The sequence below is a fragment of the Oncorhynchus clarkii genome, chromosome 12 (assembly GCF_045791955.1).
Source record: "Oncorhynchus clarkii lewisi isolate Uvic-CL-2024 chromosome 12, UVic_Ocla_1.0, whole genome shotgun sequence".
NCBI classification, from domain to species: domain Eukaryota; kingdom Metazoa; phylum Chordata; class Actinopteri; order Salmoniformes; family Salmonidae; genus Oncorhynchus; species Oncorhynchus clarkii.
In genome coordinates, this window is record NC_092158.1 from 55,968,468 (window position 1) to 55,994,299 (window position 25,832).

The 25,832-nt window shown below is 43.2% G+C and overlaps 2 protein-coding genes across 3 annotated transcripts in view; both read left to right on the forward strand.

The window, feature by feature from the left end:
- Nucleotides 1-5,590: 5,590 nt before the first annotated feature.
- LOC139420834 (beta-2 adrenergic receptor) lies at nt 5,591-11,198 on the forward strand. 2 transcript variants are annotated; one of them, XM_071171174.1, is made up of 2 exons: nt 5,591-5,777; nt 7,501-11,198. In XM_071171174.1, the coding sequence occupies exon 2, from the start codon at nt 7,663-7,665 to the stop codon at nt 8,890-8,892; it is 1,230 nt and encodes a 409-aa protein (XP_071027275.1). In that variant the 5' UTR covers nt 5,591-5,777; nt 7,501-7,662; the 3' UTR covers nt 8,893-11,198. The 2 variants fall into 2 exon arrangements, with proteins under 2 accessions (XP_071027275.1, XP_071027276.1); XM_071171175.1 differs by having other exon boundaries at nt 5,616-5,777; nt 7,660-10,245.
- Nucleotides 11,199-23,302: 12,104 nt separating this feature from the next.
- The window catches only part of LOC139420835 (actin-binding LIM protein 3-like), a 130,269-nt gene continuing 127,739 nt past the window's right edge, over nt 23,303-25,832 (forward strand). Inside the window, exon 1 of the mRNA XM_071171176.1 lies at nt 23,303-23,828. Within this exon, the coding sequence (XP_071027277.1) occupies nt 23,816-23,828 (13 nt within the window). The 5' untranslated portion in view covers nt 23,303-23,815. The remainder of the gene's footprint in view (nt 23,829-25,832) is intronic.

The following is a 25,832-nucleotide window of genomic DNA, read 5'->3' on the forward strand; positions in this document are numbered from 1 at the left end:
CCGCCCAAGCCCCCACCATTTCTTCTTCACCCATATCCAGATAGCTGATGTTCTGAAAGAGCTGCAAAATCTGGACCCCTACAAATCAGCCGGGCTAGACAATCTGGACCCTCTCTTCCTAAAATTATCTGCCGAAATTGTTGCAACCCCTATTACTAGCCTGTTCAACCTCTCTTTCGTATCATCTGAGATTCCCAAAGATTGGAAAGCTGCCACGGTCATCCCCCTCTTCAAAGGGGGAGACACTCTAGACCCAAACTGTTACAGACCTATATCTATCCTACCCTGCATCTCTAAGGTTATCGAAAGCCAAGTTAACAAACAGATTACTGACCATTTTGAATCACATCGTACCTCAGCCACGCTCAAGGTCCTTAACAATATCATAATCGCCATCGATAAGAGACATTACTGTGCAGCTGTATTCATCGACCTGGCCAAGGCTTTCGACTCTGTCAATCACCACATTGTTATTGGCAGACTCAAAAGCCTTGGTTTCTCAAATGATTGCCTCGCCTGGTTCACCAACTACTTCTCTGATAGAGTTCAGTGTGTCAAATCGGAGGGCCTGTTGTCCGGACCTCTGGCAGTCTCTATGGGGGTGCCACAGGGTTCAATTCTCGGGCCGACTATCTTCTCTGTATACATCAATGATGTCGCTCTTGCTGCTGGTGATTCTCTGATCCACCTCATTGCCCTTACCTGCCCGCCCATCCAGCATCACTACTCTGGACGGCTCTGACTTAGAATATGTGGATAACTACAAATACCTAGGTGTCTGGCTAGACGGTAAACTCTCCTTCCAGACTCACATTAAGCATCTCCAATCAAAAATTAAATCTAGAATCGGCTTCCTATTTCGCAACAAAGCTTCCTTCACTCATGCTGCCAAACATACCCTCGTAAAACTGACCATCCTACCGATCCTTGACTTCGGCGATGTCATCTATAAAATAGCCTACAACACTCTACTCAGCAAACTGGATGTAGTCTATCACAGTGCAATCCGTTTTGCCACCAAAGCCCCATACACTACTCACCACTGCGACCTGTACGCTCTCGTTGGCTGGCCCTCGCTTCATACTCGTCGCCAAACCCACTGGCTACAGGTTATCTACAAGTCTCTGCTAGGTAAAGCCCCGCCCTATCTCAGCTCGCTGGTCACCATAGCAGCACCCACTCGTAGCACGCGCTCCAGCAGGTATATCTCACTGGTCACCCCCAAAGCCAATTCCTCCTTTGGTTGCCTTTCCTTCCAGTTCTCTGCTGCCACTGACTGGAACGAACAGCAAAAATCACTGAAGCTGGTGATTCCCATTACCCTCACTAGCTTTAAGAACCAGCTGTCAGAGCAGCTCATAGATCACTGCACCTGTTCATAGCCCATCTGTATACAGCCCATCTATCTACCTCATCCCCATACTGTATTTATTTATTTTGCTCCTTTTGCACCACAGTATCTCTACTTGCACATCCATCTTTTGCACATCTACCATTCCAGTGTTTAATTGCCATATTGTAATTACTTCGCCACCATGGCCTATTTATTGCCTTAACTCCCTTATTTGACCTAATTTGCACTAACTGTATATAGACGTTGTTTTTTTTCTACTGTATTATTGACTGTATGTTTTGTTCATTCCATGTGTAACTCTGTGTTGTTGTATGTGTTGAACTGCTATGCTTTATCGTGGCCAGGTCGCAGTTGCAAATGAGAACTTGTTCTCAACCAGCTTACCTGGTTAAATAAAGGTGAAATAAAAAATAAAACATATTTTTTTTGGCTAAGGTGTATGTAAACTTCCGACTTAAACTGTACATAAGCATGCAGACCCTTTACTTAGTACTTTGTTGAAACACCTTTGGTGGCGATTACAGCCTCCAGTATTCTTGGGTATGAAGCTGCAAGCTTGGCACACCTATATTTGGGGAGTTTCTCCCATTATTCTCTGCAGATCCTCTCAAACTCCGTCAGGGTGGATGGGGAAAGTAGCAGCACATTTTTCCAAAGATGTTCGATCAGGTTCATGTCCAGGCTCTGGCTGGGCCACTCAAGGACATTCAGAGACTTGTCCCGAAGTCACTCCTGCAATGTCTTGGCTTTGTGCTTCGTGTTATTGTCCTGTTGGAAGGTGAACCTTTGGCCCAGTCTTAGGTCCTGAGCGCTCTGGAGCAGGTTTTCATCAAGGATCTCTCTGTATTTTGTTCTGTTCATCTTTTAATCCTGACTAGTTTCCCAGTCCCTGCCGTTGAAAAACATCCCCACCGCATGATGCTGCCACCACCATGCTTCACCGTAGGGATGGTACCAAGTTTCCTGCAGATGTTGTGCTTGGCATTCTGGCCAAATAGTTTAATCTTGGTTTCACCAGACCAGAGAATCTTGTCTGACAGTCCTTTAGGTGCCTTTTGGCAAAATTAGAGCAAACTGTCATGTGCCATTTACTGAAGAGTGGCTTTCCGTCTGGCCACTTTACCATAAATGCCTGATTGGTGGAGTGCTGCAGAGATGGTTGTCCTTCTGGAAGGTTCTCCCATCTCCACAGATGTCATGTTCTGACCATCGTTCGTGTGTGTTTTCCTTGTATCACCTCCACGCACCAGCCCTCCGGCGGCAGCTCCCCACACCAGGCTTCCTGTGCGTGTTCTCGGCCCAGTACCACCAGTGCCAGCACCACGCATCAGGCCTACAGTGCGCCTCGCCTGTCCAGCGCTGCCAGAGCCTTACTCCTCTCCAGCGCTGCCGGAGTCTCCCGCCTGTTTAGCGCTACCAGAGCCTTCCATCTCTACAGCGCTGCCGGAATCTCCAGTCTGCATAGAGCTGCCAATCTGCATAGAGCTGCCAGTCTGCAAGGAGCTGCCAGTCTGAAAGGAGCTGCCAGTCTGCAAGGAGCCGCCAGAGCTGCCAGTCTGCAGGATGCCGCCAGAGCTGCCAGTCTGCAAGGAGCCGCCAGAGCTGCCAGTCTGCAAGGAGCCGCCAGAGCTGCCAGTCAGCATGGAGCAGCCAGAGCCGCCAGTCAGCATGGAGCAGCCAGAGCTGCCAGTCAGCATGGAGCAGCCAGGGCCGCCAGTCAGCATGGAGCAGCCAGAGCCGCCAGTCAGCATGGAGCAGCCAGAGTCGCCAGTCAGCATGGAGCAGCCAGTCAGCATGGAGCAGCCAGAGCTGCCAGTCAGCATGGAGCAGCCAGAGCTGCCAGTCAGCATGGAGCAGCCAGAGATGCCAGTCAGCATGGAGCAGCCAGTCAGCATGGAGCAGCCAGAGCTGCCAGTCAGCATGGAGCAGCCAGAGCTGCCAGTCAGCATGGAGCAGCCAGAGATGCCAGTCAGCATGGAGCAGCCAGTCAGCATGGAGCAGCCAGAGCTGCCAGTCAGCATGGAGCAGCCAGAGCTGCCAGTCAGCATGGAGCAGCCAGAGCTGCCAGTCAGCATGGAGCAGCCAGAGCTGCCAGTCAGCCAGGATCTTCCAGATCCGCCAGTCAGCCTGGATCCGCTATTCAGCCAGGATCCGCCATTCAGCCAGGATCTTCCAGATCCGCCAGTCAGCCAGGATCCGCCAGTCAGCCGGGATCTGCCAGAACTGCCAGTCAGCCGGGATCTGCCAGAACTGCCAGTCAGCCGGGATCTGCCAGAGCCAACTACCTGCCTGGGCTTCCTCTCAGTGCTGAGCTTCCTCTCAGTCCCGAGCTTCCCCTCAGTCCCGAGCTACCCCTCAGTCCCGAGCTACCCCTCAGTCCCGAGCTACCTCAGTCCCGAGCTACCTCAGTCCCGAGCTGCCCCTCAGTCCAGTGGGGCCCTTGGTGAGGACTACTAGGCCAAGGTCGGCGGCGAGGGTCTTCTATCTAGGGACGCTAAGGAGGTGGACTAAGACTATTATGGAGTGGGGTCCACGTCCAGCGCCAGAGCCGCCACCGCAGACAGATGCCCACCCACACCCTCCCCTATAGGTTTAGGTTGTGCGTCCGGAGTCCGCACCTTGGAGGGGGGGTACTGTCACGTTCTGACCATCGTTCGTGTGTGTTTTCCTTGTTTTAGTGTTGGTCAGGACGTGAGCTGGGTGGGCATTCTATGTTGTGTGTCTGGTTTGTCTATTTCTATGTTTGGCCTGATATGGTTCTCAATCAGAGGCAGGTGTTAGTCATTGTCTCTGATTGGGAACCATATTTAGGTAGCCTGGGTTTCACTGTGTGTTTGTGGGTGATTGTTCCTGTCTCTGTGTTTGTTTGTGCACCAGTATAGGCTGTTAGGTTTTCTCGATACGTTTCTTGTTTTGTATTGATCGTGTGTCGTCTTTATTAAACATGAATCATCACAACGCTGCATTTTGGTCTGACTCTCTTTCACCGAAAGAAAACCGTTACAACAGAGGAACTCTGGAGCTCTGTGAGAGTGACCATCGGCTTCTTCATCACCTCCCTGACCAAGGCCCTTTTTACCAGATTGCTCAGTTTGGCTGGGCGTCCAGCTCTAGGAAGAGTCTTAGTGGTTTCAAACTTTTTCCATTTAAGAATGATAGCCACTGTGTTCTTGTGGATCTTCAACGCTGAAGACATTTTTTGTTACCCTTCCCCAGATCTGTGCCTCAACACAATTCTGTCTCTGAGCTTTACGGTAAATTCCTTCTACCTCATGACTTGTTTTTTTCTCTGACATGCACTGTCAACTGTGGGACCTTAGATAGATAGGTGTGTGCCTTTCCAAATCATGTCCAATCAATTTCATTTACCGTAGGTGGACGCCAATCAAGTTGTAGAAACATCTCAAGGATGATCAATAGAAACAGGATTCACCTAAACTCAATTTGAAGTCTCATAGGAAAGAGTCTGAATACTTATGTAAATAAGGTATTTCATTTTTTTTTTAAATGTGCAAAATGTATTCAAACATGTTTTCGCTATGTCATTATGGGGTAATGTGTGTAGATTGATGGGGGGGAAATTATTTAATCGATTTTAGAATAAGGCTGTAACATAACAAAATGTGAAAAAAGTCAAGGGGTCTGAATACTTTCCGAATGTACTGTAAGTGAGATTGTATATAATAACCCAATCTATGCAGTCATGTTAATATTTAAGCGGGTCTAGTGTCTACTGTATGTCAATGGACTATGCCTAATGTCTCTGTTTCAGGTCAGGAAGTGTGAAAGCTATAAGAGGTCCAATTTAATTTACACAGTTATGCTCTGCATGACAACCCTTTAGAACAGTTTATAACTATAGGTTGTACATAATTGCTTGTTTGTTTATTGTGCTTGTCTCCAACAGAGCTTGTTGCAATACTAATTATGTTGCTATGCGAATGACTTTTCCCTTTCAATGTAAAAAAAAAAGTATGACATACAGCATTTGCTCTCAGAAACATTATCACTATCATATTGCCTTCAGTAGTAGAGTTTTCTGATAACATAGAACAATTATTACAAATACAAACATATTTGCAATTTCACTTGTTTAAGTGAAAAAAACGTTGTACTGTGCTAAAAGGCCCTTATTCACTGCTCCTGTTGTCTACCAGCCTGCTGATTGGCTGCTGCCAGAGTGTGATGTCATTCTTGCCTGCTATAAGGGCTATGACTAGATCAGGAGCTACATTCAACAGTGAGAGAGAGTGGTGTTTTAGAACACAGAGCAAAGTGGGACTGTGAGTGTGTGACAAAAGAGGAAGGGAGAAGGCAGTCAGCCAAAAACATTTCGAATGAAGTACAAACGCATAATGGGAGCAACAACATAAAAAAAAGGAATACTTTTAGATTTTATGGGAGACCAGGAGAACATTTGGAGGTGGGTAAATGGCTTTAAAGATGAAATGATTTATTTATTTGTGTTTTCTGATTGAGCAAATGCGTTAAGAATGAAGTTAGAATTTTATTTATGATATTTGAAATACAATTGCCTCTAAGAGATCTTGGATGAAATATTTCAGAATTCATATCCAACTTAACTTATGCATCCTATCTTGACTTTATATACTTTACATATACAGTAGCCTATATACAGTGGCAAGAAAAAGTATGTGAACCCTTTGGAAATACCAGGATTTCTGCATAAATTGGTCATAACATTTGATCTGATCTTCATCAGACTAACACAGTTTGCTTAAACACAAACAATTATATGTTTTCATATCTTTACTGAACATACCGTGTAAACATTCACAGTGCAGGGTGGAAAAAGTATGTGAATCCTTGGATTTAATAACTGGTTTGAGGCTCCTTTGGCAGCAATAACCTCAACCAAACATGTTCTGTAGTTGCGGATCAGACCTGCACCATGGTCAGGAGAAATTATGGATCATTCCTCTTTACAAAACTGTTTCAGTTCAGCAATATTCTTGGGATGTCTTGTGTGAACTGCTCTCTTGAGGTCATGCCACAGCATCTCAATCGGGTTGAGGTCAGAACTCTGACTTGGCCACTCCAGTTGGGTGTATTTTCTTCTCTTGAAGCCATTCTGTTGTTGATTTACTTCTGTGTTTTGGGTCGTTGTCCCATTGCATCACCCAACTTCTATTGAGCTTCAATTGGCGGACAGATAGCCTAACATTCTCCTGCAAAATGTCTTGATAAAATTGGGAATTCATTTTTCCGTCAATGATAGCAAGCTATCCAGGCCCTGAGGCAACAAAGCAGCCCCAAACCTTGATGCTCCCTCCACCATACTTTACAGTTGGGATTTTGATGTTGGTGTGCTGTGCCTTTTTTCTCCACACATAGTGTTGTGTGTTCCTTCCGAACAACTCAACTGTAGTTTCATCTGTCCACAGAATATTTTGCCAGTAGCACTGTGGAACATCCAGGTGTACTTTTGCAAACTTCAGACGTGCAGCAATGTTTTTTTTGGACAGCAGTGGCTTCTTCCGTGATATCCTCCCATGAACACCATTCTTGTTAGTATCATAGAATCGTCAACAGAGATGTTAGCATGTTCCAGATATTTCTGTTAGTCTTTAGCTGACACTCTGGGATTCTTCTTAACATCATTGAGCATTCTGCACTGTGCTCTTGCAGTCATCTTTGCAGGACGGCCACTCCTAGGGAGAGTAGCAACAGTGCTGAACTTTCTCCATTTATAGACAATTTGTCTAACCGTGGACTGATGAACATCAAGGCTTTTAGAGATACTTGTGTAACCCTTTCCAGCTTTATGCAAGTCAACAATTCTTAATCTTAGGTCTTCTGAGATCTCTTTTGTTTTGAGGCATGGTTCACATCAGGCAATGCTTCTTGTGAATAGCAAACTCAAATTTTATGAGTGTTTTTTATAGAGCAAGGCAGCTCGAACCAACATCTCCAATCTCGCCTCATTGATTGGACTCCAGGTTAGCTGACTTGACTCCTGACTCCAATTAGCTATTGGAGAAGCCATTAGACTGGGGGGTTCACATACTTTCCCCAACCTACAATGTGAATGTTTAAATTATGTATTCAATATAGACAAGAATAATACAATAATTTGTGTGTTATTAGTTTAAATCACACTATGTTTGTCTATTGTTGTGACTTAGATGAAGATCAGATCAAATTGGATGACCAATTTATGCAGAAATCCAGGTAATTGCAAAGGGTTCACATACTTTTTTTGGCCTATTTATTATTTGTTTTATGGGTCCTTTTGACAACACGTTTCTTATCTCCTGTGGTTTGTTGATTCAACTGGGCCATAGATCATGGAGAGTGTGAGCACGCCTGCCGTGTTCAACCTATCAGATCTATCAGTGGAGATGAACTCATCGTCTCGCCAGTGGTCTTACTCGGAGTACAGCGAGGCTGTAGCGGTGCTACTAGGCATCCTCATGGCCCTGCTAGTGATGTGCATCGTCTTTGGCAACGTGCTGGTCATCACCGCCATCGTGCGCTTCCAGCGGCTGCAGACGGTCACCAACATGTTCATCACCTCTCTGGCCTGTGCTGACCTGGTCATGGGCCTGCTGGTGGTGCCCTTCGGCGCCTGCTACATCCTCCTCAACACCTGGCACTTTGGCAGCTTTCTCTGCGAGTTCTGGACGGCGGCGGATGTCTTGTGTGTGACGGCCAGCATCGAGACGCTGTGTGTGATCGCACTGGACCGCTACCTGGCCATCACGTCGCCGCTGCGCTACCCATCCCTACTGACCAAGCGCAAGGCGTGCGTGGTGGTGGTGACGGTGTGGGGGGTGGCCGCCCTCATCTCCTTCCTGCCCATCCACATGAAGTGGTGGGTGTCTGATGAGCCCGAGGCGCTCAGCTGCCTGGAAGATGCTCACTGCTGTGACTTCAACACCAACGCTGCCTACGCCGTAGCCTCCTCCGTTGTCTCCTTCTACATCCCCCTGGCGGTCATGGTCTTTGTCTATGGACGCGTCTTCCAGGAGGCCAGGAAGCAGCTGGAGAAGATCCGTGGCAGCGAGGGGCGCTTCCATGCCCAGATGATTGACAACAACCAGGGGCAGGATGGTGGGGACGGGAGCGGCGGAGGAGGGGGGAACGGAAAGAGACCTAAGTTCTGTCTGAAGGAACACAAAGCCCTAAAGACGCTGGGAATCATCATGGGCACCTTTACCCTCTGCTGGCTGCCCTTCTTTGTGCTCAATGTGGTGGTGACCATCTGGAAGGTGGACAACATTAAAATGCCTTTCAGGATATTAAACTGGATAGGATACGCCAACTCAGCGTTCAACCCCCTCATATACTGCAGGAGTCCTGAGTTCAGGTATGCCTTCCAGGAGATTCTGTGCCTGAGAGGGGCTGCTTTCCCCACCAATGGATACATATATAGGGGTCACAGCTTGCGCCTAAGCCCCAAGGACAAGCCAGGCAGTCTTTCACATAACGTTGGGACCGTGGAGCTGGGCTCTCTGTCTAGTGTCACCAACATAAACGGGTATTGCAATAATCCTCCTCTTGCCTCCATTGTCTGAAGCGCAGGGTGTTACAATGAGACTTGTCTTTCTCGTTTAGTCAGACCCGGTATGCAGACACGGGATAGGAAATGACATGTGAATCTATTTCCATATTTAAATGCATTACTATAAGAATATTATTCTAGTAATGTGTAGGTTATTAAATGTTTAATACTTTCCCTCTTAATATTGAACAAAGTCTGCAAAATACATAGGAAGTCTATGGTTTGCGGATGTAATCATGTGTGTGTATGTGTGTGGTTTGTGGACTTGAGTATGTGCACATGTTATGTTCTCTAGTGCTTACTCCTGTGTGCAAATGAACACCACGGTTCAGGTACTAGGTTCAAGTTTCAAGTTCAGTTGCACAAACATTTGTTATATTGTTCTAAGTTAAAAACAAATTACCTCATCAGCATCATTTTCGATTCAGCTCCTTATCTTAGAGCTCCGAGAACAAATAATTATAGTCTGTTTGTATGTTGTATGAAAAATGAATAATGTTGTTAGTTGAACTGACTGTTCTTTACTGGCAGCGGGCTGAATTAGATGGAAATGCCAGGGTAGGAGAGGTAGGAGAGAATTAACAGGCAGAACAAGAGATCAAATCAGGGTTAACAGTAATATCTGTGACCCCCACTACTGGCTGTAGCCAGCTCTCTGTATGTAACACATTCCATATTGATCTGGGTCTCTCCCAGAGCCAGCTCAGGGACTTCTGTTTGTGTGATTCTGTACACTCCCTCTGCCATGGCCCAGAAATCCAACTCTCTGATGAGGGACAGCAGGTGCACATAATCACAGGCAGGCGCTATTACCAGCTACACCACACACGTTGCCCCATTCCTCCAACCACTCTTCAATACCTCAACCTTCACCCCCCCCCTCCAATATCACCATTTCATAACTGAGGTTACAGACGCCTGTCCTGCCGCCTCTCAGACAGTGAATAAGGACACACAGACAGAAGCCTTTAGTGTGGACCTTACTTTTGTGACTCAGTAACCCCTGCAAGTACAGTGGTCAGAGCAGCAATACCTTAATGCTGGGTAGTGTGGCCACCACTGTACGTCATTCTGATACCAATATCCAGCCAGTATACTTAGTCTGTAAAGCTATGTTTAGGGATTGCTTTCACACTCTACCGTGCTGGTTTTCTTTTAAATGACTAGCGTGGATACTGAGAACTGTTGCTGATGTTATTGTGCTGCTCTCCGTTAATGTTGCTCTTGTGTTGTTGCTGTGAAGTTTCAGTGTTTACAGAGATTCCTGGACAAACTGTCTGATTGGGGATACAATTAAAGTGTACCATACATTTACACAATGTACTGACTAGCTAAAAAATATAAGGAAATAAACCCCTACACTATAGCATCGGCATAACCTGCACACATTCTTGTCTGAGGAAGATAAACTGTAAGATTTTCAGAGCAATTTTACGTGCCTTGCTCAAGGGCACATCAGATTTTTCACCATGGTCACCTCAGGGATTTGAACCAGAAACCTTCCAGCTACTGGACCAATGCTCTTAAACGCTAGGCTATCTGCCGCCACAGTAGTGATGAATGATGTAGGAGTCTGGGTGGATTTTGTCCAGGTGTTAATGAATAGAAACCTTGGTATCACATTCAGGCTGTAATGAACTAGGTTAACGGTGTAGCACACAGTGTACTTGCACTACAATGTATTCGTAGACTGTATCTCAGCATCATGTCAGCCAAGTGAAAAAAGTGAATCTAAAATGTTCACTTGCTGTAAATGTTCATAATTATTTAAAACATTTCTTAGTATATAGGCCTATACTAAATCCTATTACTTTACAATTGTTTGGATAGCTATGTGTGTGTATGTGTCTGTCTGTATGTACCTGTACTAACTGTATGAGTATGACTGTGTTTAAGACCATTTTTGAAGCTTTGAATTCATAGGAAAAGATGACGTACCGTGTGTGGTAACTCACTAACCCACCCCCTTTTTTTTTGGACACGAGGACACTTTGATGTATGTACTGTACATGTGAATAATGTATTATCCTAACATCGCAAAATGTTACCATGAATGTATTGTCAACTTCAGCCACACACAAAAGTAGGAGAGACATGGGCTTAGATATTTACATATACAATTATTTCATTCCACTGAAAACCTTTGTCATTTGCCAAATGAAATTACATTCTCAGTGAGTTATCAAAGGCAGAATATTTAACAGTGGTAATTTTTGATAAATATAATATTTGCTGGAAATATTAACATTTCATTTTGTGATCTGTGTCTTTTCATGTCTGACATGTGACATGTTTGATATTAAACCCATTTTTGTTACATTCAGACCCGGTTCTGTGTAAAGGGTGAGAACCTGTCCACCGCTGGTAGTGCTGTTAACTACTCAGCAGACAGAAGGATCACTCACCACTATTTTGTATGACAGTCTATTGCTAAGGCCAATGTCCTACATTATGGAACTGGACATTGTGCCTGGATTCCATGGACAACACAACATTGCACATGCCCACAGCTGTTTGCACATGCCCACAGCTCCCCACAGACTTCCCTCTGCAGGGGTTTAAAAAAATCTGTTCCGGGAAGGAGACTACAGAGATGTCATGCAAACAGCTGCGTCCATGTTAAACAGCAACACTGCACTGAAGAGCAGCTCCTCTTTTTCACAGATCATGACCTTCTCCACTGTAGGGTGGAATGGGGCCCCTGAGCACTGATCAAAGGAACTGAGTTTACATTTCTCAATCTCTGCTGGCCTGAAATGAGTCACAATCTAATGCCCCTGAGCGGTTCCCGCATTGCAGGTTCCACACTGTAGCTGTGCCATGTTGGTAAAATGGGCCAAAAAAAAAGGAAAGTGTACAGTACAGTTTCAATTGCAGGTACAGTATATTTCAGTCGTGTCAAATGATTCTGCAAGTGTAACGTATTTCCAGCATTCTGTATTTGCTATTACCATTGTAAAGCCATGGCTTCTTTCTGCATTGTTGCACTGTATCTGCCCGTGGGTCTGCTGCTGCCAGCCAGTGTTGTGGTTACTGTATATCTTCTCATAAACAGAGGTGATTTATATGGTAACTGGAGAGACCTCTACTGCTGACCAAGAACAGAATCCGGAGGTGACATTTTGTGGTGACGGCAGCATTTTCCATGCTGCTTGACGGTCACATGGTATTTGGGAAGTAGTCCAGCACCAGTCACTATTACTCCAGGTAATTGTTCACAATTATTCTTATTTAAGGCTATAATCCTTATTTAAAACAATAACAAATTGGTCACCCTGGCTGTGTTTTGGTTGAAAGCTGAGGGATGGGTATGGAGAAATGTAATCACTCTCAAAATTATAGACAGAGCAATGGATGTAAGGAGTGATCATCCATGATATCAATATTATAGTGATAACATTGTTTTGAGGCTATACAGTGTTTGTTTATGTTATATTGTTTACAAACATTGGAGTAAAACAAGCTTGTATTTTGGGTTATAGCAGGGTACGACAGTTGAACTAAGCTCAATAGGCACTTATAAGTTATATTCTTCAAGAATCAATGGGTTTATTTCATTAATAGATAGGTCCAAAATGGGTGTAGCAACTAAGGATTCTAGCTTAAAGGGATACTTCTGGATTTTGGCAATGAGGCCCTTTATCTACTTCCCCAGAGTCAGATGAACTCATTGACATAATTTTTATGTCTCCGCGTCCAATAAGTTAGAGGTAGTTTTGCGAGCCAATGCTAATTAGCGTTAGCGCAATTGCTGACGATACTATACTAGCTTCTAGTTATTTCGCTAACGTTAGCTAGCAATTGCGCTCGCGCTAGTTAGCAACTTCCTTCAAACTGCACGCATAGACATAAAAATTATCCACTAGTTCATCTGACTCTGGGGAAGTAGATAAAGGTTAACCTAATGTGACATGGTATTTTTATTTAATAAATTGTTTATTGCTCTTAAATGGTAAAATATACTTTTTGAAGTTGTATGAATCTGTTAGCATCTATTTTCAACAAACATATCTAGACATTCTCTAAAATACGCACACATACACACACTGAAACACACAGACAAGTTATTTGTCTGAATTTCTTATTAGATCATTTCAGTGGGGCATCAGCCGGTAACCCAAAGACACTGAGGAAAGATTCCCTGGGTGTTCTCTGGTCTGCTCTGTAGTAAACAGACCCTATCCAGTAAATATGCCCCACCTGTTGACAGATTGTCTCACTTTAATTCCCCAGAACAAAGCAACAAGCCCAGTGCTTAAACAGAGCCCTATGAGCCTGGACACTAGCAGGCAGGAATGTTGGTCAGGGTCATAGACCGGTAGCCACAATAGAGACCAGTGACACAGACCGATCTGACAGTGTCTGAGATATGGCCAAAGTCCAATGTTTTGCATTTCTCTGCTTTGACACTCTGCTCTGAGAGCTATGAGTTAATCATTTAGAGGTTTTTCAGGCCCTCTGATTCACATTGTTTGAAGAGAATGATGTTCACCATCTGTTTACATCACTGTCGGCCAGCTGTAGTGGACGCGCTGCACAGCATGTAGCCATAGACTCAATATGCTTTTTGAAATGTGGCACCATTTTGTCCTCCTGTGCTGCGCGTCATCCTGTCCAGCTGCTTATATCCAGGTTACAGTTCATGCTGAGAAAAGGTCATAGTTGTACTATGTACAATAGTGTAGTGTATATAATACCAAATGTTAGTTAACAGATTATAAAATAGTGCTTTGCCAGACAGTGTTTAGGGTTTTGAAGCTAAATGTCTGACACCAAGCCACTACAAATAAACTATTTAAGACTAACGAGACATTTCAACTTTTTTTTTAATAAAAAACATTTAAACCAAAAGACTGACAACACATTTAAACCCGGCTGAACTCACACATGCTTACAATTAATATCTGCCTTGCTGTGCTTGGCAACTGGTAGAAGGGTGAGGGAAAATGATGGCTTCATGGCATATTCATCATCAGAATTCTGGAATAGGGAGAGGGCTTAGTCGTAATACACTGCTAATCGAGGAGTCTATTACATCTACCCAGTTTGGCCATCAAAATGTGCCTAAATTCCAATGATATGAGATCCTCCCTTCCAGGGTCAGAACATTTGCAGTTTTCAAGTTAATTTCCTGCAATTCTACACATTTTGCCATTGAGTAGAGAGAAAATGTTATAGTTTTAAAGCTAATTTCCTCAAATTAGTCACATGTTGCCATTTATGGAATGTTCATATGATATCTGAGTGAGATTGACTAACAAGATCAATGCGGCCCCTGGAGGTCAGGGCTCATGGGGCAGTAATTCGGCCATGATTACTACAAGGTTTAAATAGCTGGCTAGACTAACCTAGCAATCTGAAAAATATGTTAGCTGACATGTTCTAATTGATTGACTGTCATTGAGTGACATAACAAGAGGAAAGCTGCTGATGCACTGCCAAATTTCGAAATTGCACCTTCCTTGTTTTGGTCTGGAGCTCCCTAGCGGTCGGGGGCCCTAGGCGCAGAGCATGGTCTGCGTTTAAGCACTGCTCCCTCCCTTCTTTATCCTCTATTGAAGATATTTTTACAGTATGTTCATTTAATCTGGGAGTCCACCTCATAGAGCTGAGCATAGAGCTGAGGTGTTCAGGGGAGAGAGGTGGGTGGTGTTGATACCTGGTGTCTCCTGTATCACATTACCCTGGTTGGGCTCAGGCAAGGTTTAGACTGAAGTGTGTAAATACACAGTCTCCCGAGGAGAACGGGTCCACTCCAGATGGGCTAAGTGGACATTATGCAGACAGAATCAGACTGAGGCTTTGCCACTGATCGCCCATTTACACAGTGTAAATAATGAACGAGAGGTGTTGGATCACCTGTTGAATCCCAATGAGGCTCTCATTTAATGATGAGGTTGTCAATAAAGCAAGAGATGCCATCATTTTTGAGAGCTAATAAAGTTTCCATTTATAGGCTTATGGGCCAATCCAGTAGTCCAGCCTAAATCAAAGGTGATTTCACACATGAAAAACCTTTTGCACATGGAAAAGTTCCAAGTTTTCACTGAGTGTACAAAACATTAGGAACACCTATGACCTACAGCACGGTCAAACAAATTAATGTTGCCGACATTTTCGGGCCCACTAAACAACTATTTATTTAGAACCACAGAGTTACCACAAGTCACAAAAAAAACAGGAACTGTTGCCATTATTCCAGCACCATTTCGACTTCAACATTTCGACATCATCAAATCACCTCTGCTTAGTCTAATACAGTGACAACTAAAAGATACCAAAAAACAATTTAGTCCAATCTACGTAAGCTAAATATGATGTGCCTGTCCATGGTTCTGATTTCTGTTGTGCATGTGTGTGCGTGCGTGTGTGTGCGTGTATGCATTCATACAAGTAGAAAAACATTTTGTCTCACCCTACTTATTGAGAAACGCCAATTTCATCCTCCTCTCTTTCATGTTGTCGAAATGGTCTATGACTCCGTTATACAGTACACACTTACATTTCTTTGTAGTCCTAGACTACCTAGCTAAAATGCTTGCTCACTAGCCTAACTTCTATTCATGGGCAACGTTATAGCTAGTTAACATTAGCCTTCTACATCTAGCTACTAGGACCATTCACAGATGAGATCGCTCAGTTTAGCTTAACGCTGATTGGCAAATTTGTTATACTTTTTTTTGTTGTCAAGATAGGCCAGATGCTAGCTGGCTTCCCTTGCCTTCTATGCTACGTGCAGCAACAATGTCATATTCGTTTGGACCAGACAGCATCAGATAGATGGCCTACACATAGAGAGACAGAGGAGCGCTGTTTTTCTCACTCGGATACTTCCACCTGTGAGATACATTCAGCCTCTTTGAAGGAAGAGGCTAAATGGAAAAAATATAAATTATTTGATTTAATTATATTTTTTATTGGTACATTTTTGGGGAAAACTGTCTTCCCTTATCATCCATGAATACACGCCACTGCAGGAGAATCCATGTGAAAGCAATGATCCCTTATTTATGTCACCTGTTAAATCCACTTCAATCAGTGTATATGAAGAGGAGGAGACAGGTTAAAAATATATATTTTTAGAGACAATATTTTTTAGAGACAACTGAGACATGGATTGTGTATGTGTGCTATTCAGAGGGTGAATGGGCAAGACATAATATTTAAGTGCCTTTGAACGGGCTATGGTAGTAGGTGCCAGGCGCACCAGTTTGATTGTTTCAAGACCTGCAACGCTGCTGGGTTTTTCACACTCAACAATTTCCCATGGGTATCAAGAATGGTCTACCACCCAAAGGACATCCAGCCAACTTGACACAACTGTGGGAAGCATTGGAGCAGTCTCTGCTGGTCCTTGCTTTTGGCATTGCTTGTTCTTGGCATGCGTGCTCACTTATGTTCCCTCTTCTGGATCTTCCTGGTCTAATGTATGGGAGTGATGAGGAATGTAAAGGAATGTGACTTTTTCTACGTATTTTACAGTGTTCTTTGTCTTCAAATAAGGGCTTATCCGTCGTCTTAGGCAATTAAATTCTATGATTCACTTCTCAGTACAGTATCTGTCTACATACAGTAACACTGGCAGTGTACAGTTCTCCATTCTTTGAATGTCTCTTTACACTGCTCATTAGCAATGAGTTAGTTATCCTTGCTAAAAGCATTCGTGGAGACCTGAGTCATCCACACATGGGATTCTGCAGAGGCAGAGATGTCTAACATGTGAGGAGAAAGGGCCTTGAGGTGTGTGTGTGTGTGAGTGTGTGTGTGTGTGTGTGTCATGGTGCCCACAAAGACTTTGGTCAATGACCAGATACCGATCTGGCAGATGAACAGCATGTGAGACCCTCAAGATGTTGTGGTCCTTATATAACTACATTTTACAATCTTGCAAGAAAAAATGTTTGATTTTAGAATTCAGTTGTTCACTTAGCCTTGCCTTGTGATCAAGAAAAGCTTCAAGGCAAAAAATAATCACATTCTGTGATATGTATCTGGATTTGTTGTGGTGTGATAGAAGCAGGAGCAGCTAAGTTCCCCAGTATGATTCTGGTTGTCAAACAGGAGGATTAAAGGTGAGGTGGGGGCACCGGCAATGTGTCCTGTTAGCATTAATAAATACAAAGTTAGCTTTTGGCAGCTTTGCTTGGTCTTGGGTCACAAAGAAGACCAATGGTAACACAGTACTGTAGGAGCAACATGATGCTGCTTCTCCCATCCCATGTACAGTGCCGGCCAAATATATTGGCACATTTGCACTTTTCTTAAATAATTCTTTATCTCTTCTTAAAATGTAAAATAAATACAAACTTTTGGTCGCCACACATTGTTATTGGATTTTCAACATTGCAGAAACATTTATTTTTGTTGTAGCCATCATTGAGCTTGCTGCACCTTTCTACTGGAAGTGTGTCCCACTTTTCAGCATTAACTGCTCTCTCTCTTCCATGTTTGAGGGGAGTCCTCCACCAACTGCTGTTTTCAGCCCTCGCCATAGGTTTTGAGTTGATTCAGATCTGGACTCTTGGCTGGCCAATCTCTTCTTGAACCATTCCATTGTTGAACATTGCACTGGGTTGAACATTGCTCTGGGTTGAACATTGCTCTGGATGGAACATTGTAAAACAATGTAAAGGTTGAACATTGCACTCCAAATCACCTTGATAATCTCCTGATTTCATAATGTCTTTCACACGTTCAAGGCCTCCAGTACCAGAGGCAGAAAAGCAACCCCACAGCATAATCAAGTTATTTTCTTTGAATGCGTCATTAAATGACAGAATCTCGCAGTATCCCTTTAAGTACTAAAACTATGTAAATCTTCACCTGAATGCGAGTTTGTCTTTAACTCCTGAATGAATCATACCCTAAACACATGCTAACCAATGTACACATTACCAATAACAGCGGAGGTTGGCGTGTCTTGGGGGTATGATCTTTGACCCTCTGTAACTTTCTCACTCATCATTATTCACGATTCATTCAGAATTATCCATTATCATGGTAGCATCCACATTCATGTAGAAGTGTTTAGAAACATGTTATATTCTTATATACAATAAAAGTGACTCAAAAATGACACAATACATTATTTAACATTCATTTCTATTGGGTACAAAATCATCTGAAACACAACCCGCCACCATGGCACACTTTGTACACAACATTCACATCAACAAACCGCTTGACCACACGATACCATACATTAATATTATTAATATTAATGCATAGTTTTAATATTTAACATACCTTGTCGTGCCCGGAGTCTGGTATGGTGGTTTAATCAAATCAAATCAAATGTTATTGGTCACATACACATATTTAGGAGATGTTATTGCAGGTGTACCGAAATGCTTGTGTTCCTAGCTCCAGCAGTGCAGTAGTATCTAACAAGTCACAACAATACACACAAATCTAAAAGTAAAAGAATGGAATTAAGAAATATATCAATATTAGGACGAGCAATGTTAAGTGGCATAGATTAAAATACAGTCGAATAGAACATATGAGATGAGTAAAGCAGTTTGTAAACATTATTAAAGTGACTAGTGTTCCATTATCAATTAAGCTCCTGACCATATATGCCTCCTGCTGACGGGGGTTTGAACCCTCTGTCTATGACCCTACTATCGGTCTCTCTCTCTTTACATTTCCCACTGTACTGTAAAAAAACAAAAACAAAAACCATGAATTGTCTTTGTAAGCTGAAATGTATGATGCCTCTCGAGTTGGACATTAAATCAATATGTGTAAATTAAGCATGGACCAAGGTCTCCCCTCCTGTCATATAGCGCCCTGTCCCCTCCAACTGCTCTCCCCTCTGTCTGCTACTGTCATCCATCTATCAGCTCTCAGGGAAGCTCACTGGGCTGCCCATGTGGTAACCATTGGTTACTGTGATGCTGTCATCCCTAGTGCCTTACTCAGTGGTATTCACATCATAATGAAAGACTCCCGCAGTTTCTGTGGAACTAAATCAATACAACCAATAAAAAAAAGAGGGTCCACTATGGAGAAATAAAAGAGCAAGTCTATAATAAAAGAAGAGAGCAGCAACGAAGTTGATTTATGTTTTGCTTACGTTTTTACTCAGTGGCTTATTTGCTACTGCTGTTCAGTAGCTGGGCAATACAAGACCTCGCTTTAGTGTATGTCAACACTGTTCCACATGGCACTTACTGTTCGAGGAACTGCTTATGTTTGACTACTGTTGCTCTGTGTTTATTATTTAGGGAGGAATGGACAGTGCGTGCATATATGTGTGTGTCTGTCTGTGAAGTATGTTTTGTGGACGATAGGCTTTCATTATGTGATGGCAAGAAAAAAAGGTTTGAGATTTGTCGCCAAATAGGATCAAAACGATGTCTTTAGAGCAGTGGTGCATTTCACAGTAGAACACAATGTTTTTCTCACCTAATGTGCCTCCAATTAAATGAAGGGAACATTGCAGGAGCAAGACAGCGGTCCTTGTCTCCTCACTCAGTCACACACTGACTCACCTTCTCAAGACCCCACAGCAACACACATTATATGATCTCCTTTGTCATACAGCTGGTTAAAAAAAAAACAGGCCTCACATCCTTTATGTAAAGACAACAATACAGTCACTCGACCCTGAGTAAGTTGGTATGAATGTATGAATGCAACACTGATTCACTGTTAGTCAGGAGACAGAGGTTAACTTTCATTTATTCCCTTTGATAAAAAAATAAAAAAAACACATTTATGTTTTTCAGCCCTTATGGCCTTCACCAGAATGATACAAATATCTGTATCGTATTCTAACATGGATCTGTGTTTTTTTTTTGGCTGAACCTCAACTTGCGTTGGTTGAAGCACTGTACAACTGGAAGCTGTACAGTGCTTCCTGGAAGCTGCTGCTCACTGCAGTAATTCAACTCAGATATCAGTCAGAGGGTCAGGTCATCTGATGAAAACAAATAGATCATTGATTACCTGTTAAGATTTGCCCAATAAATGACATTCCTACCGGTTCCACAAACTGTATCTATTGAAATGACTATGTATTATAGTCAATTTGATTTCATTCACCTAGGAGTTATACAAAAATAGTGATATTGTATATTCTTTTGGTGAAAAGATGTAGCAAGTGTGCCTTCGACACCGTCTCACATCTCTGTGTCTCTACCAGGCTTGCAGAGATGCATGTCGCCACCTGGGTGTCAGAAGTGGGGAAGAGGAAAAGTAGTTGGGTGTCATCCGCATAGCAATGATAGGAGAGACCATGTGAGGATATGACGAAGCCGAGTGACTTGGTGTAAAGAGAAAGGAGAATATGGCCTAGAACCGAGCCCTGCGGTACACCAGTAGTGAGAGCATGTGGTGCAGACACAGATCCTCTCCATGCAACCTAGTAGGAGTGACCTGCCAGGTAGGATGCAATCCAGGAGTGTGCAGAGCCTGAGACGCTCATCCCTGAGAGGGTGGAGAGGAGGATCTGACGGTTCACGGTGTAGAAGGCAGCAGATAGATCTAGGAGGATGAGGACAGAGGAAAGAGCGTTAGTATTGGCAGATCGGAAACCTTCTGTGAAACTGGTTAGGGTCAAGAAGATTGTTCTGAGAGAGAAAACGAGGGAGTTAGTCATAGACAGCAGGCGTTTTGGAAAGAAATGAAAGAAGGGATTCTGGTCTGTAGTTTTTGATGTCAGAGATGTCAAGTGTTGGTTTCTTGAAGAGGGGAGAACTCTGGCCATCTTGATTTCAGAGGGGACACAGCCAGTGGTCAGGGATGAGTTGATGAGGGAAGTGAGGAATGTCTCCAGAGATGGTCTGGAGAAGGGAGGAGTGAACGGGGTCAAGTGGGCGGACGGAAATCATTAGTCGCAGGATTTCATATGGAAACCCTCATAGAGGGGATAAAAAGATCAAGGCGTAGGTGAGTTACACTACATATACAAAAGTATGTGGACACCCCTACAAATCAGTGGATTCAGCTATTTCAGCCACACCAGTTGCTGACAGGTGTATAAAATTGAGAACACAGTCATGCAATCTCCTTAGACAACATTGGCAGTAGAATAGCCTTACTGAAGTGCTCAGTGACTTTCAACGTGGCAACGTCTTGGAGCAACAACGACTCAGTCGTGAAGTGGTAGGCCACACAAGCTCACAGAATGGGACCGCCGAGTGCTGAAGCCTGTAGCAGGTAAAAAACGTCTGTCCTTGGTCTCAACATTCACTACCGAGTTCCAAACTGCCTCTGGAAGAAACAACAGCACAAGAACTGCTCGCCGGGAGCTTCATGAAGTGGGTTTCTATGGCCGAGCAGCCTGCACACAAGCCTAAGATCAACATGTGCAATGCAAAGCGCCGGCTGGAGTGGTGTAAAGCTTGCCACCATTAGACTCTGGAGCAGTGCTAACGCGTTCTCTGGAGTGATGAATCATGCTGAACCATCTGGCAGTCTGACGGATTAATCTGGGTTTGGCGGATGCCAGGAGAATGTGTCCACATACTTTTGGCCACGTAATGTATGTGTGAGCGGGACCATTGGACTCAGTAGGCTAAGTGAATGACAAAGTTGTCCGCAGAGAGAGAGGAGGAAGGGGTAGGAGGTGGAGGATTAAAGAGTGAGGAGAAGGTGGGGAAGAGTTTCAATGGGTTGGAGGCAGAGGCTTGATGTTTAGAGTGATAGAAAGTGTCTTTAGCAGCAGATACAGAGGAAGAGAAGGTAGAGAGGAGGGAGTGAAAGGATGATAGGTTGAGTTTTCCTTCATTTCCGCTCAGCTGCCCCGCGAGCCCTGTTCTGTCAGCACGCAGTGAGTCACTCAGCCACAGAGTGGGAGGAGAGGGCTGAGCCGACCAGGAGGAAAGGGGACAGTGAAAGTCAAAGGATGCGGAAAGGGAGGAGAGTAGGGTCGAAGAAGCAGAGTCAATGTAGTGGGAGAGACAGATGCAAAGATTGCGATGGCACATGATCATGTGGGTAGGAGAATAGAAATTCCACATGTGTTGTGCATGCAGGGTACACTAAATTAGACAGTTCAAACAGCAAAGATTAAGTAGGCTAGTGGGTAGAGTGACAGCACTTAAATTAAATTGCCCAAGCAAGACAATACCAACGGTAACTTATGTAAAGTGCTTTGTAAAGTGATTTTCATTATACAGAATAATCTCAAAGTGCATAAACTTGCTACTCTTGTAGGAGTTGATATCCTTCCAAACTATGGTTGGTGCAGTTTTTATTAGCTTGACCTAAGACTCATCAATACTGCTCACACTGACAGTGTTGGGTCCATATCTTACATCAGACAATGTTTATTCCATACCGTACAGCAGACAGTGATAGGTAGCATCCTAATTATCCACCCTTCTCCTAAAGTGTGCACTTGCACACTGCCAGTCATAGATTTAAAAACATTGCATTGGTGTAAGCAGTGCCTGGAGGGAGTTTTCACCATTGGTAAATCTATGATGGGAAGTGTGCAAGGGCACACTTTGGGCAAAGGTTGGAGAATTGTGATGCAGTCTTGTACACTCCAGTCCAGTATTAGAGTTTCATCTTGATCAACACTGACCCCCTCTGGATGTAAAACGGTCATGATTCAGTGTGTCCTCTACATTGAAGGTACTGCGCACTCATCTTCAAGTTGAAAGATGAGAGTGATTTCCCTTTAACATTATTAATAGGGAGATCAATTAATGAGAGTGGATTGATTTGGAATTTGCCTATGACACTCACTTATTTTCTGTTACTGTTGGTGTCGATATGTGGCTTTGCAACAGAACACTGTCCGGAGTTTGTGGGCATTGATGCGCAGGTATCTAAATTACCATTACCATGTCAGTAAATGCATAACAGAGCACAATGACATCTCATAAATCAGGGGATTCAATCATTTGCAATGACTAGGCTATGATTAGGCTGTGTTGGTTATAATCCTTCCAGTCATAAGCAAAGCCCAAGTCGTGCACATGATTCTTGAAATAATGAAAATAATAAAATTGTCAGACTAATGTACATTTCCAAAATCGTGTAGTTCAGTAGTCACATTTATGACTAAAATTAAAAAGAGAAGACGTTTTACAACAAACTACCTTTATACTTCTGTTTTTAGTCACAAAGATGGCTAGGAGTTGAAACCTGTATGTATCCTACGGCTAAATCTAGGCTACATTAGCCTATGTATTAACTGGCTCTGAGAATAGAAAACGAAAACATTTACAATTGTTTTAATACGGACTAATTCCGTTGTTTCTATGTCATGTGCTCACTCACGTGTAGGCCGACTGCCAATGAAACCGAGCCTGCCCCATGTTCCTCTCAGAGTGAGTTGTTGAGTAAAAAACATGTGTGAACACTGTTCGGCGCTCGAGTGCCATGTCACTGCTGCTCACACCGCCACCGCGCTCAGGTCCAGTCGAGCTCTCTCACCGCAAAAGCATCTCCTCTTTACCGAAGCGCGTTGACACCAACGATGTTCAAGTAGGCTACCCTCAAAAGCGCAGCAGCTCTACAGTATTCCCCGGAAGAAAGGATGCGGAAAGGATGAAACAAGACAGAGCAGCTCTGTAGTAGCCTTCTGCACAGCAATTTCAATCCGGATTTAGTGAAATCCTCAACCAATTAACAGTCTTTACCAGAGCTCTGTTGTAATCTGCTTCTCAACACACCCCGTCGTTCCAATCAGGTTTCACAGGTTTATTATTCACCCTGCAGCGAGGACAGACACTCTGGACAGGACAGAGCTGAGCAGAGGCTGAGGAGTTTGGAGCTGCCCTAAGCTGAGACAAATGACACATTTCATTCAGCCTTGCTCTAAAGTGGTTTGTTTCCTCTACGGTTGAATTTGAAAGGACATTCTTAGTTGTATCTTCCACCTTCTACACAGCAGGAAATGGTGCATATGACAACTGTAGTTATACAGTAACCTAATAATAGTTTGGGGATATCACTTTTCGAATGCCAGCTCCGCCATGAACAAAAATGGTAAGTAACCTACCACTTATTGTTACACTGTGTAATACTGTTTGTTACACCTTTGTAAACAAGGTGAGAGAGGTTTTGAACCGTTATTCTGGTCAAGGAAACTTAACTTGCTAAACCTCCCTCTATTTAGTTGACTGCTTTTGCAGTAATTAATGCCTTACTACTACTGTATAGGGCTCAGTTGTGCTATAGCCTAGTGAGGGGTAGTGGTATGTAATTTTATTGTATTGGTAATGCTCATTACAAAAACACCTGCACACATTCTAAATGACCCTCACATGCTTGACCCTCACAGTCTACTACAACATAACCCCCCCCTATCTAACACACATGCATACACATAATTGTTTATTTCAATATTTCACATAATAATACTCAGGTTGTATTGTCTCAAAGTGCTGCTGTGTGCTGGACCACGGGGTGGGTGGGGTGGGGCAAGGTGTAACCTGCCCCACTATCTGTGTGTTAGAGATGTCTCTAAGGCCCAGGAATCTCCGATTCAAACTCTGCAAGCATTAAAATACGTTTGTTTAGTGTTATTACGATACCAGAATGTTTTACTTTGATACCGATAACAGGTTTAGTATCATGATACCGAAACGATACTAAACACCAAAACGAATACTCGATACAGAAACGATACCACAGCAAAAAAAAAAAAAAAGCGTATTGGCTAAAATCCCAGAATAACCACTGGGCATTATTTTATTAAACATTGAACAATGTCACGCACCGGCTCAAAGCACGTAACAAATAAGGCGCCAACGTGGAGATAGGGAATAACAAAATATATTTATTTAACTAAAGTAAACTAAATATAATTAACAATGGTGTGTGTAGTCAGTAATCAGTAGTGTAAGTGAGTGGTTGCGTGCATAAATGTGATAATGAGGGGTGTTGAAAGGTGCCAACACAAACAACCGCAAACAACCAAAAACCGCCACAAAAATGCCACAACCAAAATCTGTGTCTGCATGGAGAGAGTCTTCTCAATGAATGGGGAAGAGGTGCATTTATCCTGGTGTGTCCCATTTCACTGACGACCCTCCCGGCTCCGCCCACCGACATCCTGTTAAGGAAAACAAGAGCAAAGAGAAAGAATTCGGCAGACAGAGTGGGAGGGTCGTCACAACAATATGTTGATAACTGGTACAACTAAAATAGCAAATAGAACAGTTAAACACCATATTAAATAACAGGAGAATATCTTCAATTTCCCATATGCAAAACCATATCTGAGACTCACCGCATACAATAATATTTTACAATTTACATCTAAACTGTTTTCAAATGGAATTTGATACATATCAGGGTTAATTTGCTCATCTATCTGCGTAATATTGGTTCAAATGATTAATTATTCATTATTCATTACTGCAAAGTCATTTATAGTATTAAATTAATAGCCTAGTTCCAAATTGACATAATAACACTTTTTATTTTTAAATTTTACCTTTATTTAACCAGGTAGGCTAGTTGAGAATAAGTTCTCATTTGCAACTGCGACCTGGCCAAGATAAAGCAAAGCAGTTCGACACATACAACAACACAGAGTTACACATGGAATAAACAAACATACAGTCAATAATACAGTAGAAAATATATATACAGCATGTGCAAATGAGGTAGGATAAGAGAGGTAAGGCAATAAATAGGCCATGATGGCAAAGTAATTACAATATAGCAATTAAACACTGGAATGGTAGGATGTGCAGAAGATGAATGTGCAAGTTGAGATACTGGGGTGCAAAGGAGCAAGATAAATAAATAAATACAGTATGGGGATGAGGTAGATTGGATGGGCTGTTTACAGATGAGCTATGTATAGGCGTGGTGATCTGTGAGCTGCTCTGGCAGCTGGTGCTTAAAGCTAGTGAGGGAGGTAAGAGTCTCCAGCTTCAATTAGCTTCACTTTGAAGCTAATTTCCGAAGCTTCTATATTGTAATAGTCTACACACTAAGTTTGCCAATCGTTTCTTCAACCTCAGAAGGCTGAAGAAGGGT

What these genes read in the sequence shown, in the direction of transcription:
- LOC139420834 (XM_071171174.1), top strand. Translation starts at nt 7,663, where the DNA reads ATGGAGAGTGTGAGCACGCCTGCCGTGTTCAACCTATCAGATCTATCA.